General features: G+C 43.8%; 1 protein-coding gene across 1 annotated transcript in view; it reads left to right on the top strand.

The window, feature by feature from the left end:
* The window catches only part of SLC27A1 (solute carrier family 27 member 1), a 236,410-nt gene that overhangs the window by 169,651 nt on the left and 43,470 nt on the right, over window positions 1-23,289 (top strand). Inside the window, exons 4-9 of the mRNA XM_086961355.1 lie at window positions 4,355-4,424; window positions 4,532-4,623; window positions 5,406-5,515; window positions 6,235-6,444; window positions 8,037-8,163; window positions 9,145-9,282. Of these exons, the coding sequence (XP_086817481.1) occupies window positions 4,355-4,424; window positions 4,532-4,623; window positions 5,406-5,515; window positions 6,235-6,444; window positions 8,037-8,163; window positions 9,145-9,282 (747 nt within the window). The remainder of the gene's footprint in view (window positions 1-4,354; window positions 4,425-4,531; window positions 4,624-5,405; window positions 5,516-6,234; window positions 6,445-8,036; window positions 8,164-9,144; window positions 9,283-23,289) is intronic.

Raw genomic sequence — 23,289 nt, 5'->3', positions numbered from 1 at the left:
ACAAAATAATCAATAAAATGAGCCTTATATATGGCGTACCATGATAATGAAATGACCATATTGAATAAGGTGTAAATATGTATAGTCAGCTTGAAAAGTGGGCTGACACGGGGTAACTTCAAGCCACGAAAATTGTTTATTTGGACAGCAAGATCAATTCACCGCCCACTGGAGGGTTTTAAAACATTAAACAGCCGTCGGAACCACAGGCTCCATAATGCAACATCAAAGGGGAATGTTTTCCGTATTGAAAGTCCATCGAAGGAAATGTAGCAAAAACATCAATTGAACTGTGGAACCCACGGACTGGTTCTTAGGTGCAGGACACCACTTTGAAAAAGTTTCCAGGTGAAACGAAACGCGTCAGTAAAGTCCCGTATCATGCTGTTCCTCTTTAATTAAAATGGTTATATAATGAAGTCACGTGTGCGACTCAGCTTCTTTCGATGAGGAAAGATGGTGTGAACATTCAAATCGGCTTGGTTCTGCCGAAGAGCAAACGCACCGCCACAAGAGCGCCAACGCTCTCCCAAACGGAACCAAAGTGTTGAACCGACAAAACGGACCGGGAGAGAGGTGCCGCCGAGGACTGGACCTCGGTATTGGTCCCCAGTCAGCTTGAAAAGTGGGCTGACACGGGGTAACTTCAAGCCACGAAAATTGTTTATTTGGACAGCAAGATCAATTCACCGCCCACTGGAGGGTTTTAAAACATTAAACAGCCGTCGGAACCACAGGCTCCATAATGCAACATCAAAGGGGAATGTTTTCCGTATTGAAAGTCCATCGAAGGAAATGTAGCAAAAACATCAATTGAACTGTGGAACCCACGGACTGGTTCTTAGGTGCAGGACACCACTTTGAAAAAGTTTCCAGGTGAAACGAAACGCGTCAGTAAAGTCCCGTATCATGCTGTTCCTCTTTAATTAAAATGGTTATATAATGAAGTCACGTGTGCGACTCAGCTTCTTTCGATGAGGAAAGATGGTGTGAACATATATATATATATATATATATATATATATATATATATATATATATATATATATATATATATATATATATATATAAAAAGACATTGTACAATAAATTAAAACAAACTATGAAAAAATATTTAAACGTAAATTGCCCAATACAATCAATGCAACAGTAGGAAAAGTGTTGGAATAGTAAATTTAATTATTTAGCTATCTAACTCCAGTGAGTGCAACAGTAGGGAATGTGTTGGATAGTGGAGGGGAAAAAAACTACTATTCCCACTCCAATGAGTGCAACAGTAGGGAAAATGTTGGATAGCGGACGGGTAAAAATTACTATTCCCACTCCAGTCACAAAAGTAGGATAAGTGTTGGATAGCGGAGAGGTAAAAATTACTATTCCCACTCCAGTGAGTTCAACAGTAGGGAAAGTGTTGAATAGCAGAGAGGTAAACATTACTGTTCCCACTACAGTGAGTTCAACAGTAGGGAAAGTGTTGGACTGTGGTGGGGAAAAATGACTATTCCCACTCCAGTGAGTGCAACATTAGGAAAATTGTTGGATAGCGGATGGGTAACATTTACTTTTCCCACTCCAGTAAGGTCAATAGTAGGGAAAGTGTTGGAATTATGGAGCGGTAAAAATTACTATTCCCACTCCACTGAGTGTAACAGTAGGATAAGTGTTGGATAGCAAAGAGGCAAAATTGCTATTCCTACTCCAGAGACTTCAACAGTAGGGAAAGTGTTGAATAGCGGAGATGTAAAAATTACTATTCCAACTCCAATGAGTGCAACAGTAGGGAAAGTGCTAGATAGTGGAGGGGTAAAAATTACTATTCCAACTCCAGTGAGTGCAACAGTAGGGAAACTGCTGGATAGCAGAGGGGTATAAATAACTGTTCCCACTCCAGTGAATGCAACAGTAGGGAAAGTGTTGGATGCCATAGAATAAAAATTACAATTCACACTCAAACACTAAAAAAATGTATATAAAAAAATAAAAACAATAATAAAAATTAATAAACAATATAAAAAAATAAAAAGTATTAAACATATAAAAAGAACATGTTATATTAATTGCATATAACAAAAAAACTTACAAATACTATATATAATACAGTAATAAATACATTTGCAAATAAATATTTCTTTTAAACTAGAAAATATTTACAAACGAAACAATTAATTACAAAATAAATGTATTAATTGTATTTCTCAACCTAGAACACCACACCAATAACAAAACAATTAAAATGTTTTAATTATATTTATTTACCATAATTAATAATCAATTAGAAAAATCTTAGTAAAAAAAATCTATAAACATTAATTTACTACACTTTAACACTATAATTTCCACAACACAAACCTAAATTAAACTATAAAATAATAAAACACAATTTAAACTTATTTTAAAATTAAAAGCAATTATTAACAACTAATAATTAAATAACTAAAATGTATTTAATACCTACCCTTTGCCCCTTTTAAAAATAAATATAATTAAAAAAAATTACCCAAAATATGTATCTATAAATTAGCATTAATGAACAACTAAATATTTATTAATCAATTAAACACAAATTACTTCCCACCTTTTACACTTATAAACACCACAACACACACCTAAAATGAATTCCACAATTACCATAATTACCAATTAGTTAATTAAAATTAACAACCAATTACTAATGCATCAATTACAAATAAATTACTTCCCACCCTTTACACTTATAGACACCAAAACACACACCTAAAATTAATGACACAATAACCATAATTACCAATTAATTAAAATTAATTTATCAATTATTAATTCATAAATTAAAAATAAATTACTTCCCACCCTTTACACATATAACCACCACAACACACACCTAAAATTAATTACACAATTACCAAAATTAATTACAAACTATTTCATTAAAATTAATTTAAATTAATTAACCAATTATTAATTCATAAATTAAAAATACTTCCCACCATGTACACCTATAAACACCCCTGCACACACCTAAAATGTATTACACAATTACCATAATTAACAATTAAAATGAATTAAAAACCAATAATTAATGATAAATTACTTTACACATTTAACACTATAAAATATCAATTAAAGAAATATTAATAAATAAAAATGAATCAATACATTTAATATAATTAAATTACTTCCCACCCTATTACCCTGTAAACCCACAACGGAACTAAAAATGCAAAATTCAAATAATTTGTTTTAAATAAATGTATTATTAAATTACATCCCACCCAATAAACCCACAACCCACTACAGAACTAAAAGAGCAAAATTCAAATACATTTTTTAAGATAAATTTAATATAATTAAATTACTTCCCACCCTTTTTCCCTATAAACCCACAACCCGCTACTGAACTAAAAGCACAAAATTAAAATGTTTTTTTTAATAAATACTAAAAATGTAATATCTATATTAAAAATACAAACAATTCTTATACACAAAAACATACATCACATACATATAAAATATATAGTAATATACATAACAGTAACAATATTTTTAACAATTGTGTTTTTGTAAACTATATTAAACACTTCGATATTTTTAAAATAGATATTACCTACCTTAATTCGATATTCTTGACCTCGATATACTTGCTGTCGATATTTCTGACCCACGATATTTGCAACTCGATATTTGTGCAACTCGATATTTTGTACTTAATAGTCTGTCTCTGCACCATTGGATATGCCAGGGAATGGGGTGATCGGTATTCGATATGCATGGGAAGGGGGTGATCGGTATTCGATATGCCAGGGAAGGGGGTGATCATTATTACAAGCGTCAGGTTAATGGATCCGCCTGTGTCAGATCAATGGCATGTGCCGGTAATTGGTATTCCATTGAATGGGATGTGCCATTATCGGATCTAGCAAGAAACTGGATATGCCAGTAGTGGATCCTATATGTCAGTGGGTTGAACCAGCATCAAATCTACCAAGGAATGGGAGGGGCACAGCCGGACTGTGAACAGCAAAAAGCCCTGAGAGATTGCTTCTCGACTGGGCCCGCGAGGGGGGTGCTAGTGAGAAGCACCATTCCCGCTTTTGTTACAGGGGACTCATATTGCCGCACTGCTACAAAACCGGCCCCATGGGTAAAAAACCGGGCCCCACTTCTTCGGCATACCGGGGAAACACCTGGTGACCTCTACGGCCAGTCCGCCCCTGGGGGTCAGTATTTGTGAGGGTGCTGAAGTGTTAAAGTAATAATACTCTTTTTTTTAGATGCCCTGAACTTTTGCTGTTTATGTCAGTTTCTAAATCTCATATTCCAGGTTTTAGAAAGGATGGGATGAGGCCAGGAGTTTCACTGCTTCTCTGTATTTTTTCAGATTGCCTGTTCTTCATCTATACATCTGGGACCACCGGGATGCCAAAGGCAGCTATCGTAGTCCACAGCAGGTGGGTTCTCGGTAGCCAGTCCATGGCTCTGGGTTTGTTTTCTCTTGATCTGGTCATCATGGTGGTATGTTTTGCAACTAATCTCTGCACCGTTTCCTCTGTCACAGGTATTACCGCATCGCTGCCTTTGGCTATTACAGTTACAGCCTGCAATCTTCAGACATCATCTACAACTGTCTTCCTCTTTACCACACCGCAGGTGAGCTCTGAGGGGTTTCAGGTCCTCCTCTGCTCTTGGGAGGGAATAGGTGCTCACATAGTGCATTCAGCAACTTTGTTGTTGTTACTTTCTTAGTAAAAGGGAACAGTAGGGTGACCAGGCGTCCCCGTTTTGCCAGGACGGTCCCTGTTTTTAACCAGCTGTCCCAGCACATTTCAAGAAATTTAGCTCATGTCCCCATTTTTGGAGAGGGTCGACTGAAAACGGTGGGAGGTGTTTTTTTATGTTTTACAAAGCAGGGATAGTTAGCAGTTGTTTCAAGAAAGCAATTTAATTAACAGGCAAGCTACTGGGATTAATAATTGCATTTTATGTATGTTCTTACTGCCTGTTCTGTAATTCTCTGCTGAGGAGCGCTCTCATCGCTTGAAGTAAAATTGCAGTCCTCCTTCTATTTTTATGAAATGTCCCTGTTTTTGGCTTCAAAATTCTGGTCACCCTAAGGGAACAGTGCCCAGACCATGAGCCCTGACACCTTCTCGTAATCCTCTCATGCATAAGTAATCGGGAGGGCAGAATATTCTTTCAATTGAAGAAACACTACATGTGACACATTAAGAGACGAAGGCCACTTTTAAACTGTGCCAGATAATATTCGGGGGCTTAGACCTCTTCCGCGCTGAGGGCTGCTTCCAGATCAAGGGCATGGGTGCACATAGCCCCAGTAGGGGCGACCTCAGTTCTTCAAACATCTCATTTACCTTTGCTGTTATTTTATTTTCTCCTACTTTTCTGCTGTTTCCACCTCATTCTCGCTCCAGGTAACACCATGGGCGTGGGTCAGTGCTTGCTCTATGGGATCACCGTGGTCATCAGGAAAAAGTTTTCTGCCAGTCGATTTTGGGACGATTGTGTGAAGTACAACTGCACGGTAAGCACCCACGCTTTCAGTACCATGTTGCATTAAATGTTCACTTTGCCTTATCAGAAGTGTTAAGATTTGCATAAATGCTCATTCCACAGACCCAGGCCCTCCGACTAGAAATGCCTTCTCCACCAATGACAAGGTGGGGAGGCGGGGCCCACCTCACTTATTGGTGGGCCTATCAAGCTTCTGCCACGGCACGCACACGTCACATGGCTCTGCATGTGCACAACCACAACAAAGCGCTCCCTGCTGTGTCATCAGACATGCCTGCTTTGCTCTTGCCAGGGCACCCCGGTGTGCACGCGCATTCTCCTAAGTGAGGCATTGAGTTGTGGCCGAGCCCAGGTCTTGACCCTTCTGCTCTCGCCATGCTCCTACTGCTGCTACATTAGTCCACTACAAATGTCAACTCTGCTTGTGTAGCATAGCCAGAACTGCAGGGAAATCGAAATCAGGCGTTCCAAGCTATAGAGTCCTTCCGCCCACACAGAAGCAGAAGTGCCAACTGCGCAAACCCCCACAGTGCCACAGGTGTCTGCCCTGCCTGTATCATTGATCAAGGACTGAATCTTCTGCCAGCTTGACGGCCCCAGCCCCCACACTCAGACACCGTGCTTGCATTCAGCCTCCACTGCATGAGACCGGTGTCTGCAGCTGTATTGCTGTTTGCTGATGTCATGGTGTTTGTCCTAACTGTGATTTGCCATTGCCGATTCCTCTAGGTCATTCAGTACATCGGAGAAATCTGTCGGTACCTGCTGAACCAGCCTGTGCGGGAGGCGGAGGCGAAGCATCGGGTACGCCTGGCAATTGGCAATGGGCTGAGACCCTCGATCTGGGAAGAGTTCACCAACCGCTTCCGGGTGAAGCAGATCGGAGAGTTCTACGGAGCCACAGAGTGCAACTGCAGCATCGCCAACCTTGATGGAAAGGTGCCAGAGAGCTGTCTGTGCGGGGAGAGTGTGTGCTGGTGGACCACAGGGAGGGGGGGGGGGGGGGTTAGAGGTGGGAAGGACTACCTCATTATGAGTTGGAAATGGGCGGTTTCAGAAGTGAGCAATTGAAGGAGCCGGGTTCCACGTTTTAGACTTACTCTGGAACCTCTGGTCGATGGCTCTTTATTACCTGTTTAAAAATGTGGAGGGGAGAGAAAATCATTCACCAGTTTAACTTTGTAGTTCCAATGAACCATCACTCCGAAGAATCAGACTCCTGATTCAAATGTTAGTTAATTACAAAGCCAAGAACAGTTGGACATATAGACACCTCAAAACGAGGGTGTAGAAATATATTGTAACTAATGCAAAGAAGAATCTATGGGTAAAGTTGAGACGCTCTAACAAACACAGAATAAACAATTCCAGAATCAAGACGCAGAATATAACTGCACCCACATTGGAGGTTCGTAGGTAAAAAGCATTAGTCTGTCCCTACACTAACGCGATCGTGACATCCCTACTTAGCATTCCCCATGCAAGTTCAGAAAAGGGGTCAGCACATGAAGGCTTCCTAAGAAGTACACTCACGTTGAATGAATCAAGTAGCATATAGCTACAGAGCTTGTTCTAAGATGCTCACTCCTCTCAAGGTACAGCCGATGTCCCGGACTCTGTCCCTAAACCCCAACACAAGAATCATAGGACAAACCAAAACTTCTCATCACGTGATCATCCCATCCCGCGATCATCCCATCCAGCCGGACACCTCCTCATAAGTAACTTTCCATCCAGCAACGATGTTCCCAGCCTCTGGCTTGATTATCTTGATTCTCAGGCCTCCTCCAGTGAGAAAGAACACCGTCCCACATTATCACTATCGCTTGCTCAAATGTATCTTCTCCCCCCCTAAGCCTAGCTCCTAAAACAAAAGCGTTATTCTAACTAGCAAAGATGAGTTTCTCCACCTGCAACAGACACATGATAAAGAACAGATTCTGCATACACATGAATTTTGCGGATAAACAGAGAGCGCAACAGGAAAAAATAAACATGAGGCCTACAGAATTCGGCTAACGTAAGAAGCAACATGACATTATATTAAGTGCACATATATGTGATCATTATTACTGCACACAGTTAAATCAGTGCATTACAGAGCAAACAAATGATTTCTCGTTAGTCGCATGTAAAACTCAGCACATTAAGACTTTTCATAAAATAGCATACGATTACAATGTTGATTTCGCCACGTTAGACAAAATGTCTGTCACGTCACTTATAATTTGTTACATTGCACGAGCTAATAACCCAGATGTTAACACAACCTCTCGTGATTGTAATGCACCCATACAAATGTAAGAGCACAATCATGCTCTATCACAGTGATTGAGGTGTTCTGTTGCCACTGAGGCCTACTGGAGTGTGGTTACTACATGGGGCTGTTCTGTGAGGCGGGGCGCAGGGATGGGACTTTAGGGTTCTTTCTGCAGGAAGTTGGCTCACTCTGCCTGGCAGCTCTGTTCTACTGTGTGGTGCTCAGCATTTAATGTGTGTGCTCACTGCTCTTGAAACCCCTGTCCCTCCAGGTGGGAGCCTGCGGGTTCAATAGTCGGATTTTGCCAAATGTATATCCGATTCGCCTTGTGAAGGTGAATGAAGACACCATGGAGCTGATTCGGGACTCCAACGGGATCTGTATTACCTGCCAGCCAGGTAAGTTCTAAGACAGTCACAACTGAAACGTGTGTTCTCCCAGTGGTCTTTTTAGCAGCACAGGCAAAGGGAGACTGCCTTCATCAACTCCCACAGACCACATATTGTACCCAATAAGTGTTGTGGCTTTTGGGGATGTCCTACTGGTCCAGGCTGTGCTCAATTCAGTCCATGAGTCATTCTAAAAGCTAGCCCCGAGCGCTTGCCTGAGATTTATGGCAGCGAACTTGGGATTCTGACAACTCAAGCTTTAAACCTGCCCTCGTTGGCATCGTAAAAAAGTTTGGGGCGCAGGCCTACGGTTCTCAAACCACACATGGAGGCACATCTTTTGGGGCTTCTGTCTCCTGTTTTGGGGTGCAGTGATGCTTTAAGTCTGACTGATTTGCAAAGGCTGCTCCAAGGCACTGTGGTAATTTATTTGTGGGGTGGAGTTTGGGGGAAATGTGATGCTTGTTTGAGGGTGAAGCTTTGAAAACAGTTCCAAAGAGAAGCCTTGCTTGAGGGTGCAGCCTTTTGGGGTTGTATTTAGTGGATTTGAGAACAGACGTTGAAAGCAGTGTGAGCTGCTTTGAAAGTAGTAATGGTTTGTTTGTTGTTGCTGCATTGGCTGGTTTCCACTGTCAGCCATAGGTAGCTCCTGTGTAAAAATCAGTCATCAGTAGCTCTAACGACTGGTTTGCATCGGCAGCCATTCGGAAATCTTTAAAGAAGCCATTTGGATTCATAAAAGCTTTGTTTTGCATTCTGTGGTAAGTAGAATAGCTGGGTTGGACATACTTTTTGGGTAACAGCAGTTGCGGTTTGTGAACTGCCGCTCGGCTTTGAGAATGGCTATGGCTGATTTAAAGAGTTGTTATTGTCTACTTTAGTGCATGATTAGAAGGTTGAAGCCAGGAGATGTGATGTGCTTTATTGCTGGGGTTGCAAAGTTGCGTTGAATCTCCAGAATCTCTGACACAGCCTCTTGACTGTCTCCAGGAGAGGCAGGCCTTCTGGTGGGGCGAATCAATCAACAGGACCCGCTGCGGCGTTTTGATGGCTACACGAACAAGGCAGCCACCAACAAGAAGATAGCGTTCAATGTTTTTGAGAAAGGAGACAGTGCCTATTTATCAGGTAACCTTTTCATTGTTTTGCCTAGTACAGGGCATTTGTCTTCACACCCCAACAACTTTACGTGTGTGATGTCACTGTTATGCCTCCTTGTCGATGTGTGCTAAAGACTAAACTCTGTTTACTGTAATTTATGTTTTCATATCTATGTATCTGATGGACAATGTGGTGCTAATTGTCTCACTCTCTTGATTTCACCGACAAGCCTATTATTCGATTGCCTCATTAATGTGTCCCCGGACAAAATTAGGCCCTGATGTCCACTATTGTGCTACAGGGTCAGTATTCTGCAGTGTCGTCCTGTATTGTGTGTTTCAAGTGTGTGATCTATGCATCCATGTGTTTTTTTTTTGTTTTTTTTTTATATTTCTTTTTATTTCAAATATAAAACAAAATAAAACAAAGACGTATCAGGGACATCACATTCAGTTACAATAATAAGCAAACATTTTCAGATATCAGGATTTCTGTAAAAAACAATGGGCGGGGTCATTGAAACATCGACGCGTAGATCGTTCAATAATGGTTGACTGCACACAATTAAGCTACATTTGATGCGCTACGGTACTCAGTCCCCGCCACCCAACAGAACAGGATAAAGAAAGGCGTAGTGCCCCCAGATACGAAAAAGCCAAATCAGGATAAATGACAAAAATATTCACGCCACAGCCTAAACTAACTACACTAACACCCCTCCCCCCACCCAGCACCCCTGCATATGGCTTTCACCGAACCCCAACTAGCAGTGTGCCTGTCGCCCAATCTAACTAAATGCTAAATATAGAAAATGGGGGAGGGCACCTTCGTACGTGCCCCCGGTCCCCCCTCCCTCCCGCCAGAACCAAGAATCCCCCAGAGTAAATCCACAAATCTATGAAGATGCTAATGCAGTACGCAACAGGGGAAACTCTAAACACCGCCCAACCTCCCGCAAGCATCATGGTAGCAAATCCCACATCCATCAAGACCACGATGTCAAACCCAGTCAATCAGTCTCATCCTTGACCCTTCCGATCCGATCGGATGCGCGAACCCCTTCCGGACGAACTGCCGCCTCCACAGGATAGTCAAAATACGAGAAAAGTGCAGCAAAGTTCAAACTGAGATCAAGCAAAGATGTTAAGTCACTGAAAACTCCATCAGGTCCAAAGACTCTCCTCACCGTCATGAACTCCCAACTTTGTTTCCTCCGCCATCGTATTGGAACTGGCGGATAGGGGAGAGACGCGGTTTCAAGCCCAAAACAGTTCTCATCAAAAGTCTCCGGAAAGGGAGCACCGATTAGTCCTTCCACAGTCAGCGGTGATAGTAGGCTTGACGATCCATTCAAAGCACCGATCTCGCTCCTATCGGCCATCACACCGTCCGGAGGCTCCGACACCTCTCGTTGCACGGGGCCCGCTTCCTCTATCAAAATGGCCATCGTGGGTATCTCTAGCTGCTTCATTCCTTGTAGTGGAGCAGGGTCCGGGCCAATCCGCCCAATTTCAAACGAACGCGCTATCATTTTATGAATAAGGGCTTCCACATTAGTATGAAGAGCCCCAATGGCCGCCAGCACAGTTCGCAACGACGGTTCATTCTCAGTCCGCTCCACTGCTCCTCGCTCGATATAAACCATTTTCACGTCCCCCATAGAGCCCGGTCTCCCCGGGGGAACAGTCAAAAGTGGAACGGACAACAGCAGAGGGGGACTCAATGTTAACTGCGGCATCGATCTGCGCTTCGCCACTGCAAGCGAATATCGCAACCCAGCGAACGCCGGCGGGTGGCTAACCGGGCCACCGGGTCAGGGACCTCCGCCCACAGCCTCAGTCGTGCATCGTCACCCCTCCTTCGATGTTTACCAACTCAGGAGACCGCCATCAAAATCTGGCCAAGAAAACCTCCACAGCAATAGACCGGACCCTGCCACACGCTTACGGCTGATGTTGTTCAACTGGAACCCGGCTGGGCCAGTACTAGAGACCCCGGCTTCCAAGCTGGGCTAGGCCACAAACTTTAACACGATATAACTCTGTCTACCAAACCGGTAGAAATCTCGGGATCGCACCATCGAGCTGTAGTCCGGTTCATACACACGGAGGCAGGGCGTAAAGACAGGATAAATGACCGGATCATCTGGCAGGAGAATGAGGTCGGCGGAGATGGGAGCCTAAGCAGCCATCTTGTTCACTAGCGTAGCTCCTCCCCCATCCATGTGTTTATTAAGAGGTCTTCTAGAATGGTCTTCTGTTCTTTGGATGCCAGTAGGGTGGTGTGACTGGCAACCTATCCATGCATAGACAGTCTCTTAATGAAATACTTATTCTTTCTATGAACCATCTCCTGCTGTTGTCTCTTCTCGCTTCCATAGTAAGCGTCTTGTGGACTGTCTTCTGCTGTTGTCTCTTGTGTTGTGTAGAGACTTGTGGTGTATGTTCACCCCTCCATTGGGCCATCTGGTATGTGGACTCCCTTTGGTGTTGTATCCTCATGCATGTCATAACTATTTTCATGTCATCCAGACCTCTTGTGCTGTTGTCTCATCACACCTTTCATGGCTGTGTCCTTTGTCATGAGGATGGGTTTTTGCTGTTGTATTTTTTTTAAAATAAAATCAAGTGAACACCCTTGTCTACTGGGGGATTGTGTTGCGTGTGCCACATGGACCATACACTATTGTTAGCCTTGTTTTAATTGTTCCTATGGGCTATCATCTGCTTTGATCGTGATTATGTGTCCAAGAGACAACCTTAAGAAAGTTGTCTACTCCATGTAACTCTTCGACGATCATGGTGAAGAGGTTCTTTTTCAATGATCTCATTCATAATCATAGCAAATAGCCTTCTCTTTAATCAGATGTCCCAGGGTGAGTTGCATATGGTCTTGGTATAATTTCACCTTGATAGTCCTAGGTGGCCTTATTCCAAAGTCTCAGAGACTGTTTTACTGTGGCCTCCATGTCATGTATTGAATGTATTAAGCACTTTTTATCCGGTGGGCCTCGTGCTGCTGAAAGCAGTGAAGCCCAACACAGAACTGATAGAAAAAAGAAGAAAAAAAACACAAGAAAACATATAGTTTGAGTTTCTTCCTGAAGAGAAGGTGCGAAGAGATGGCCTTTCGGTCCGATGGCTGCCCAGTCCACAATCTAAGGGAAAGTACTGAAAAGGCATCCCCCCCCCCAAAAAAGAAAGCTTTATTAACTCAGGGGATGGTAAATAAAGCTGTAAAGACATGTTCGAGGCATATGGGCTACAGACCACACACTATTGCATGGATCACCTTCTGGTGGTGGCCCCGGATGATTACACTTTGTTGTTGTCTTGGAAGAGTCTTTGTCTGTTGGATGACTCCTCCTGTAGATCGTAGTGCGCATGGGCATTGACTCCATCTTCAGATTGTTTTTTTCCGCCATCGGGCTCGGATGTGTTTATCATTCGGTCCCATTACCAATCTCTTTTCGAATTCCAGTCCTACATCTTACCATCGGTATCTTCTTTGACAGTAATTCTAGTTACCTGTGTCGAAGAAAGGCTTGCGCTTCTCGATTCCAGCATTCGTCGGGGCCGTCAGGGCCCAACTGCGCCATTGGGCCTTTGGCTCATGGAAAGAGCACCCTTCAAGAAGTGCCCTTAGTGGGGACCCAAATTTCCTCACCCTGATCTTCATGAGGTTTGCAATCTGTGCTTGTCTCCAGAGCACGAGAGTCAAGACTGTGAAGCCTGCGCTTCGTTCCGGTCCAAGAAGACCATCAGGGACCGTCGAGCTCGAAGAGTCATGGCGCAGTCATCTTCATCTACACCAGACCTCATCATAGACGAGGCTCCGATCGAGGTAGAGTCTGAAGAACAACAGCAGGACGACATTGTTTCCGAAGCAGAGGATTCTGCTTCCGGAGCCGAGGATCAATCAGAAGACGACTATCTTCTTATGGGCTGGTCAACAGGTCATGAGTACAAACGTCGACCCTGTTCACCCCCCATACCGGAACAGGCTTCGGTTCCACCTCCACCTTCGGGTCCAGGTGCACACCGACCAAAACCTTCCGACGCCCCGTCTTCTGGCTCGGCAACGAAGATTCCAAAGAAGCCTCCAGTCGACTTGGACTCGAGTCAGTCTGTCGGTCCCGACAAACAAAAGGTGCTCAAACCAAAATTAATCCCAGCACCGAAGCAGCCATCGGTACCGAAACCGGTTGAGCCGAAAACTAGCTCAGCACCGAAAGACGTTCCCAAGTCTACCGAAACGAAGACAACTCCGGTTCTGAAAAAAAGCCAACCCGAAGCCTGCTTCGGAACCGAAACGCACTTCGGCTCCGAAAGTCGATCTTCTAAATGCACTTCGGGAACTACAATTCCAGGTCCAAAAAGGTCAGATCCGAGAAAAAAACATGATACCAAGTATTCAGAACCGAAGCCAAAATCCGCTCCAAAGACAGTAGACACTGTAAAACCTAAGCATTTCAGTCCCAAACAGGATAAATCGGCACCGAAAAAAGATTTTTCAGCAGAAGAGCTTTTCCAGCCAGACCCACAGCAAAAGACTTCGTATTAATCCAAAGACTGAACATGTCATGACAGTGCCTGAAAAGAGGAAAATGGACTCTCCCAAACCACCTCCAGTTCCTCTCAAAAAGCATGCTCAAACTTCCCCCATAAGAACTCCTTCACCATTGATAGAGATACCAACAGATATTTCTCCTGTACATCACCATCCAGCACACATAGCCCTACACTGCAGGATGATGATGATGATGATGATGAAGACAATTATTCACGGGGGTAGAAAGTGAGCATCATATAGAAGACACAGATGACCCGGACAATATTCCTGGGCCATCAGATGATCCCTGGGAGAATTACAATGCGCCAGATGCACCAGATCTGCCACAACATAATGCATACCCTTCTAGACCATCTCCCCCAGATGACACTATTGGGTTTACACAGCTCATTCATAGAGCAGCCACTTTTCATGGAGTGGACTTACATACAGATCCAGTGGAAGAGGACTTCCTTATGGATACACTACTGTTGTCACATAAAACCACGACCACATTACCAATACTTAGTGGAGTGGTGAGACATGCACCAGAGGTATTCAAAGACCCTGTCAGAGCCGGGGTAATGAACCCCAGACTGGAAAAAAGTATAATGCGGCTCCAACTGACCCAGCATACATCAAAGGTCCGGTTCCATTGGACTCATTAGTGGTATCAAATGCGAGGAAAAGAGCTAACTCGCAGACAACAGGGGATGCTCCAACTCCTGATAAAGAGTCCAAGCTTTTAGATGCTTCAGGGAAACGCACCATCTCACAAGCAGCTAATGTCTGGAGAATTGCTTACACTCAAGCTTTGTTAGCGAGATATGATCGAGCTCATTATGATGAGTTAGAATTACTCATGCAACATATGCCAGAGCAATATAAGACCAGGGCTTTTATCTGAATACAAGAAGGCAAGGTTATTACAAATACCTCAATCCGCTGTGCATTAGACACTGCAGACACAGCCTCTAGAGCAATAAATAGGGGAGTTCTGTTGCGTAGACATGCATGGCTACGCATCGCTGGGTTCAAGCCAGAAGTACAGGCCAGTATCTTAAATAAACCCTTTGACCAGCAACATCTCTTTGGTCTAACAGTTGATAATGCACTAGAGAAAATGAAAAAAGATACGGATACGGCAAAATCCATGAGAGCCTTACAAACTCAGACCCATAGACTGTCCTTTTGTCGCTCCTCATATAGGGGTGCCTTTAAGGGTTTTCAAACTGACATCACCTCTTCTTATAAAGCGCCCACCCAAACCTCGCCCAGTAGAGGGTATTACAAAGGAGGATATAGAGGTAACAACAATAAGGGGAGAGGCAGAGGCAACAACAACCGCAATGCCTCTACTCCCAAACAGTGACTTCCCGTCCATCCCCCCAGACCATTCCACTCCTGTCGGGGGGAGATTACAACAGTTCCTACCTGTCTGGAACTCCTTCACCACAGACAGGTGGGTAAGACAAATAGTTCAGTCAGGTTTTTGCCTGGAGCTCACTTCCACTCCTCCAACAATACCACCCAGACAACGTCCCATGTCACAGGAACATCTCACACTCCTAAGACAAGAGGTTGCATCTCTACTGCAAAAGAATGCAATAAAACCAGTCCCAAAACACCATCAAAACACAGGAGTTTACTCCCTATACTTTCTCATATCCAAAAAGGACAGGTCCTTCAGACCTATACTAGATCTAAGGCCCCTAAACCTGTAATTACAATCCGACCATTTCCATATGGTCACACCACAACAGGTTCTGCCGCTGTTAAAACAAGGCGACTTCCTTGCCACATTAGATCTCAAGGATGCCTACTTCCACATTCCTATCCATCAATCTCACAGAAAGTACCTACGATTTGTACTAGAAGGTCAACATTACCATTTCAAAGTACTCCCTTTTGGAGTAACTACTGCACCTCAAGTGTTCACAAAGTGTCTAGCAGTAGTAGCGGCACACTTAAGAAGGGACAACATTCATGTCTTCCCATACCTATATGTCTGGTTAATAAAATCCAAGTCGTACCACCAATGTGTACAGCACACGCATCAGACCATCTGCCTGTTGCACAAGCTAGGATTCACAGTAAATCAAAAGAAGTCACACCTCCAACCATCCCTGTCTCTACAGTATCTAGGTGCCACAATAGATAACCTCCAAAGCAATTGCATGCCCCAATCCAACAAGGATACAAAGTATGCAAGCTCTTATACAAAAATTCCAGCCATGACACTCACTACCACCTCGAGTGTTCATGCAATTAATCGGAATGATGGCATCTTGCATTTCCATAGTAACATACGCAAGACTACAAATGCGCCCCATACAAGAGTGCTTAGCAAGTCAGTGGAATCCGTCTCAGCAACAAATAACAGATCTGGTGGTGGTAGACGACCGTACATAATGCTCTCTGCAGTGGTGGAACACCAAAAACCTTTCCAAGGGCCGGACGTTCATAGAGCCTGTTCCACAAGTGGTGCTAACCACAGACGCATCTCTCACAGGATGGGAAGCGCATTTAGAAGAACACACAGTACAGGGTACATGGACACCGCAACAAAAGTTACTCCACATAAATCATCTGGAGTTGTTCGCAATTTTTCTAGCTCTAAAATCGTTTCAACATTACCTATCAAACAAAGGCTGTACTAGTCCATACAGACAATATGACAGCCATGTATTACATCCAAAAACAAGGAGGAACACACTCCTTATAGCTCTCCCGGCTGGCACAGAGCATATGGAGCTGGGCCATTCCTCACAAAATCTTTCTGTTAGCAGAACATCTACCAGGAGTTCACAATCAAGTTGCAGATCTGTTAAGTCATCAACTACAACAGATACACAAGTGGGATCTTCATCCTCAAGTTCTTCAACCGTTCTTTCACAAGTGGGGCCAACCAGAGATAGATCTGTTCGCTACACACCGCAACTCCAAATGCCCAAGCTTCGCTGCCAGATACCCACACCCGTTCTCCAAAAGCAATGCGGTTTGGATGAGTTGGTCAAACAAATTTGCGTACACTTTTCCACCTCTCCCACTAATTCTGTTAGTGGTACACAAGCTACAGCAAAATTCCCTCACATTGATTTTCATAGAACCAACGTGGGCAAGACAACCGTGGTACACCTCACTACTAGAGCTTTCAGTAGTACCACATCAAAAATACAAACTCTCTCCACATCTACTGACACAGAACCATGGAGACATCATGCATCCAGACCCAATGCAGCTCAATCTAGCGATTTGGCTCCTGAGATCTTAGAATTTCGATTCCTCAATCTTTCGCTTCTTTTATGACATTCATGCAATCAGGCGGGATGCCCCACCACTAGAGCATGCTATGCAGCCAAGTGGAAAAGATTTGTTGTGTATTGCACAAATAAGAACATTAACCCTTAAGATGTTTCCATACAAAACATCATATGCTACCTGCTCCATCTACAAAGATGTAATTTATTGTACTCCTCAATCAGGTTACATCTAGCTGCTGTAGCAGCCTACCTTCAAAACAGACAACATTTGTCATTGTTTAGAGTACCTGCCATCAAAGCGTTCCATAAACACCAACGGCTGTTAAGATGAATTCGGAATTCACTGGGCTTTTCTAAGGAGGTCCCAGTGGAAGAGCTCAAAGTTCTGTAGAGTGTAGCCGTTGTGTACCACTACGTGCGTTGCTCAAATCGAGAGGTACAGGTGCCCTCTGAACACACCTCCCATTTATGCTGTAGTTTTACTAAATTCAACTTGTAGACCTTTAGCTTTGCTGTTTTTTCAGTTGATCCTTGACCACAGTGCAACTCAGTGTCACTCTGGACCCTTACCTATGTAGGTACTACCCCAAATGTATTTTACCTCCGCCTCCCCGTCCTGATGAAGACCCGCATATTCACAGCAATGTTGAGTCTAAAAGCCAGTTGACATTCATCCTGATGGACACTTCTAACTGCAGATTCCTCACCATGTGAATAACCGCCAGGTGTCAACCTGGACCCAGAAACGTAAAAGCAGTACTCCTGCACACTGGCATGTGGCGTCCTGGGGCCGCGTACCAATTTTGTCCGTTCCGGAAGTTACTAGCAGAGCCGCATGGAATTGTCGCACATGCGAGCTGACGTTAGTTGCTTTCATTTTGGACTGCGCTTTTGCCTGGAAATTATTCAATTTAAGGCCCAGACCAGACTTCTCTGACCGTCCTTACTACTGTATCTGTCTTGCAATCAGAACTTGTTTTTTAGGTCTCGCCTAGCGTCGCAGCGCATGTGTTGCTCGCTCTGAGAGTTCTACTGTCATCGGCTTGCCTTCGGAAGTGGGGTGAAAGCTCTGCCTCTGCTCTTCATTGGCGCGCGTCATACTTTATGTAAAACACTCGCATTTGATTTGCTGTGAGGCTTTTTGGTTCCCTCCCTATCTCCTTTCCGGCACGCCCAGCAGAACTGGATATTTAGCTCTGGCACGGCATCTCTTGTGCTCGCACACGGCGTCTCTTCCGCTTTGTTTTTACTTTAAAACTGAGCGCGGCGCCCGCTTCAAGGATACCGCACTCAGTGGTAAAGTTAAAAAACAATAAGGAGCGCAGTGTCCTTCAAGCAGCGCCGTGCTCAGTTTTAAACTTAAGCATTTGCAATGCAATCCAACCTATTGCATTGCAAATGCTTGTTACTGGGAGGTAATCTCTGTCTGCCGTCAGCCTGGCTGCTGCCACCATCACCTCCTGTGATTAGTAGTGCTCAGTTACTATTGATGTACAAAAGGGAGTGGTGATGGACGGAGCATCTGAACCAATCAAACACGCACACCTAGTCAACAGATCTGGGTTTAATCCATCACCGTTCTTTAGCCCACTCTGCCACCCCAGTTCAGACATGGCCATATGCAAATCAGTCTGACCCTGTGCCTCATGGGTTACGATTGATGTCATTGTAATGTACGTGCGGATGGCACCTACAGAACTTATGCAGAGTGCTTTGTGTGGAGAAGAAGCAAATAATTTGTATTTGTCGATGGGCTCCCCTTTCTAAAATGTTTAAATTGCTGTAATAGCAGGTTGTGTTTCAGGGAAATTGCTTCAAACCGTGCCTGCCTTGCCCCGCCTGTTCACCCAGGCAGAGGACACTGGCGGTATTGATGCAACTTTAATGACTAAGTCAATAGAAGTTGGTCAACTAATTCGTAGCATTGAGATTGATCTTTTGGAGTGGATTGATAATCTTGTGGTTGAATTGAGAGCAATCATACATTAAGGAAGTTTTGAACACGGGGGACCCACTGTTCATGACGATTAAAATTAGAATTTTGAATCACGGTTGCTCTAATTGGATGTGGCAGAAGCCCTGATGATGTCCCAGATGGGGACGAAACGCGTCGGCTGTTGATTGTATTTGATTGTGAGAAGTTGGCTGACATTGATGAATATTCGTAATAAAGAAAACGAAATACAAAGTATTCGACTGGAAGATTTTCTTTGGGACTAATTATCAACATAGAAATTTGAAATTTTCATATTAATAATCTGTTCTAGATACTATTACGCTCCTTCTGTATTTGTTGTATATTTGGTATAGAGGGGTTGGTGACGATGAACCATTAGGAAGTTGAGCGTATCCTCAATTTATATAATAAATCATAGAATAGGGCCGGTTAGCTTTCTAGTGTACACAATATTGGACCCTCATCGTCTTGTTTTTGGTCATTTACGAGATTAACTGACACCTAACCTAAATTCGACCTCTTGGTTACATACGTGGATCTCTGTAGTTCCGGTTTAATCTCCCTTACCTGTTCTTTCCAGCTCTTTAAGGTATGAGGACTAAGATGCCATTATTTCAAAAGTAATTTATTCCAGCATTGCTTTGGAAGTGCTGGTGCTGCCCTGCTTAAAGCAGACCAACCGTGCTAAAAAAAAAGTGCTAGTGACAGCACTTCAACAGTATCACTATCTCCCTCTAGAGGACCATGAAAGTATAGCGCCTGTGCTGAGAACGCTGGATTGTCTAATTAAAGGTACTGCCTTCCCCTTGGAATGCCATCATTTTCACTGCTCTTTGAGGACTTTTGCAATGCAATAGGTCTGGCATTTACGTGAGTTTAAGCTATTGGCATTGTAAATGACAATGCCTTTTTATGTTTTAAAAACGAAAACAAAAATAAGAGGCATTGTTATTTGCAATGTCAATAGCTCAAACTCGCATAAATGCGAGACCTATTGCGTTGCAAATCCTTGTTATACATACATGTTGATCACCTGCATTATTATTTCACACATTGATCCCTGTTTTGAGGGATCTCATCTTACCATTCTAGCACCTGTTGAGCAAATTGTTCCATGCAGATCATGTCTAAAACATATGCTACCGCCCAGACTACTTTCATTTTGTAAATTTAGACAGTATATTGCAGAGTTATATGTGCATTCCATTGTCATACACTGTTGATACAGACCATTTGCCCCTCAATGAGCTTTATAAATACTCAATTGTAATTCAATAATATCCATACGAACCATGTACTGCTAGACACCTCATATAGACAGTTCTGTATAATACAGGGAGACTGTAGAAGTTGCTAAGTGCTAATCTTACTCCACTAGTACTAAGAATTTTAAGTACTCTAGGGATGGGGTGCCCAACCAAGGCCTAGGAGGGATTGCCTAAACCATTTTTTTTAGGATATCCACTCAAATGTATGTACACTGAATCTAAATCAAAATGAGGTATAGAGTTTATGGTTGTCCTGAAAATTTGACAAGGATTGGCCAGATGGAACAACATTGGAGATCCTAGTTCAAAGGTGCAGTGGCGGCTGGTGACATTTGAAAGTGGTGAGGCGTAAAGTATTCCTATGCATCGTGTATGCACCGCACCATAGGAACACCTATTCAGATAAGACAGCAGTTATTGTTATAGGGACCTGGTCCTGAAGAAAGCCAGACACACCTTCTGGGGATTTTGTATTGGCTGAAACATGATGACCTATGTACTCAAGGGCTAATTACTACCCTCAGTGTCGCACCTGCTTTAAACTTCACCTTATTGATGTTTGAATAAAAAATATTTTCTACCACTAGTTAATTTTATGTCAGTTTGTCACGTGTTTTCTTGTTTAAAATACACATTATTCTCTCCAAATTGTCTCCACACTCTCACATGCAGATTATCCATCAAACTTTATTTATTTCTACAAGAAGACAGTGTCTCTGAGGCTATCGACTCCCCTGGAGAATGTAATTCATTCCAGACCCAAAATGCCCATCATTCCTATTAATAAGATAATCTCTCCAAACCTAAAAATGCTATTCTTTCTTTTCTCTCTGTTCATGCATTCTTATTCCGTCTAAGCCATAGCAGCATTCATTGTTTCACTGAGACACCATATTTCCCCATTGTCATACACTGCATTATACTAAGCCATTCATCCCGCCGTTCTTAAACAACAGTGTAGCAGCACCACCTGTACCTGCAGTTATTCCAAAAGGCCCCTTTCCACCTCCACATTCCCTTTAGCCGCAACATAGCAGCGATTCTACTGAGAAATAAATGATTTAATTTGCTTCAGATTTGGCTCTTTCGAATAGGCATTTCTTCTCCCACCATAATGCCCCCGTGGTCCTCCCAGACAGGACCACTCACTCACCTCATAATGCCCAGCCTGTAGAAGACTAGTAGGAACACCTCTCCCCAGTGGACTCGAGCCTCGTTAATTCAAAGAAAGGGAAACAAAAGAGATGCCTGTGAGCCCTGACTGATGGCGGAGACGTACAGGGGAGAGATTGTCCCCTTGTGGGCAGAGACGGCTGGGGACGCAGATCAATGCCTTACCCAGGCACCGCACTCGTTTCTTGCTGCAGAGGCTGCCAACTCACTGACTACTGGACCCCGACCAAGGGACGAGGTAGACATTGGCTTACTGGCCCTGCCCGGCAGAGGCTGTACAAGATGGAGCTGCCTTGGGAGTCACATCATTTCTTTCTGCTATTGCCGTTAACTTGGTGGCAAATCGCTGCCGGGGTAAGGTTCTGAGGAAAACGAATACAAAACTGCAAATATCTCAGTGGTGTATTCCCAAGCTCAGAAAAGTAAGGGCCAGGAAGCAGCATAAACCTTGCGCTTTAGCTTCTGAGGCGCTAAGAGTCAAGAGCGCCAAGGGTTGTCATCACACCCTGTTTGAAAGCATGCAAGGGCAGCTCAGCCTTCTGGCCCTTCCCCGCGATGCCTGGCCTCAAGTCAATCAAGGTGCTGCAGAGCAAATAATGCAATGATTGGCTGGGTCAGGCGATGTGAACGCTCCTTAGAAGACCTGGGGGCTGTGCCAGCAATCCCCACGCTCCTACACTGCGCTCTGTTAAGCGAGGGTTTAAGTGCGCATGTCGGGCTGGACCGAGCAAGGCACCCATCCTTAGGTTTGAGATACCTCTAGATGTCTGCCAAAGACAAAGGCGCTTTCTCTATCGTAGTTTGTGATATTCTTTCTGGGTCTATGATTTGGCCATCAGTTGTTTTAGCCTGTTTATGAAATAGTACATTGCTCATAAGTGTAATCACGCAGAATGCGTGTCCGGGATGTCAGATACAGTAGGAGGGGGCTCTGCATAGTGTAACTGTCGAATAAATAAAGTAAGCGGATTTTACAGTGTCATCTGTGTGGCAAAAGCAGTTAGTAAGGGGCTTTACATTGTGAACGCAGAGAGAAGGGGCTTTACATAGTGAACTCTGTAGCACTCCGCGACAAAGCCCCATAGGAAGGGACTTAACGTTGATTAACACTGGGAGACCTTACCCCAGTCTCTACTTCAGGAGTGGCTAGAGAGGTCTGGCTTTCATCTACTTTATTTCTAATTTTATGATTATGTTGTAGCTATGCAGGAATTAAAGTACTTCTTAAAAGTATGTGTACTAGTTGGATATAGCTTTATTTAGTGTTCTAGTATGCTTTGTGGAGTTCTGAGTACTCCACCTCCCAGAGTAAGGCTTGGCTTTCTGTGCTTTGCTACCCTGTGGTGGTCAAGGGCTAAAGCTCTGCACTGGATGCCTGGTTTGGGTTCAATAGTAAGTTTTCCCTAGATACCAGGGGGTAAAACACTCCAATAGTCACATTTGGAACCCAGTAACTGTTGATTGCCCTTGGAAACCCTTCAAACCAGTTTCCACATCCCCACAACAACTGCAATGGCAGTTCATTGTTAATGTCTCGGTCCTAGAAGAAACCAGCTCCGCTGTTGTCCATCTGTCCGAGAGCTCTCGTGCTGTGGTACCAGAAGCTCGATCACCTGCAGTGCTGGTCTCTAATGAAAAAGCTGCACTAGGGCATCGCGCCACCCTCCTCATCCGAACATACTGACGTATCTGAGTATGGAGTGGTCTGGTGGGTGGTGCTTTTTGCAGTAAACAGTCAAACCTTTGAGAGGCGGTGGTATGCTCGATGCCTCAGCTGCCCCAGCTGCCCCAGTGATCATATTTTGAGGAATGCTGTGCTTCC

Source organism: Lissotriton vulgaris, chromosome 1_1 (genome assembly GCF_964263255.1).
Source record: "Lissotriton vulgaris chromosome 1_1, aLisVul1.2, whole genome shotgun sequence".
In the NCBI taxonomy this organism is placed as follows: Eukaryota; Metazoa; Chordata; class Amphibia; order Caudata; family Salamandridae; genus Lissotriton; species Lissotriton vulgaris.
This window is presented reverse-complemented; position numbering and strand designations above follow the sequence as displayed.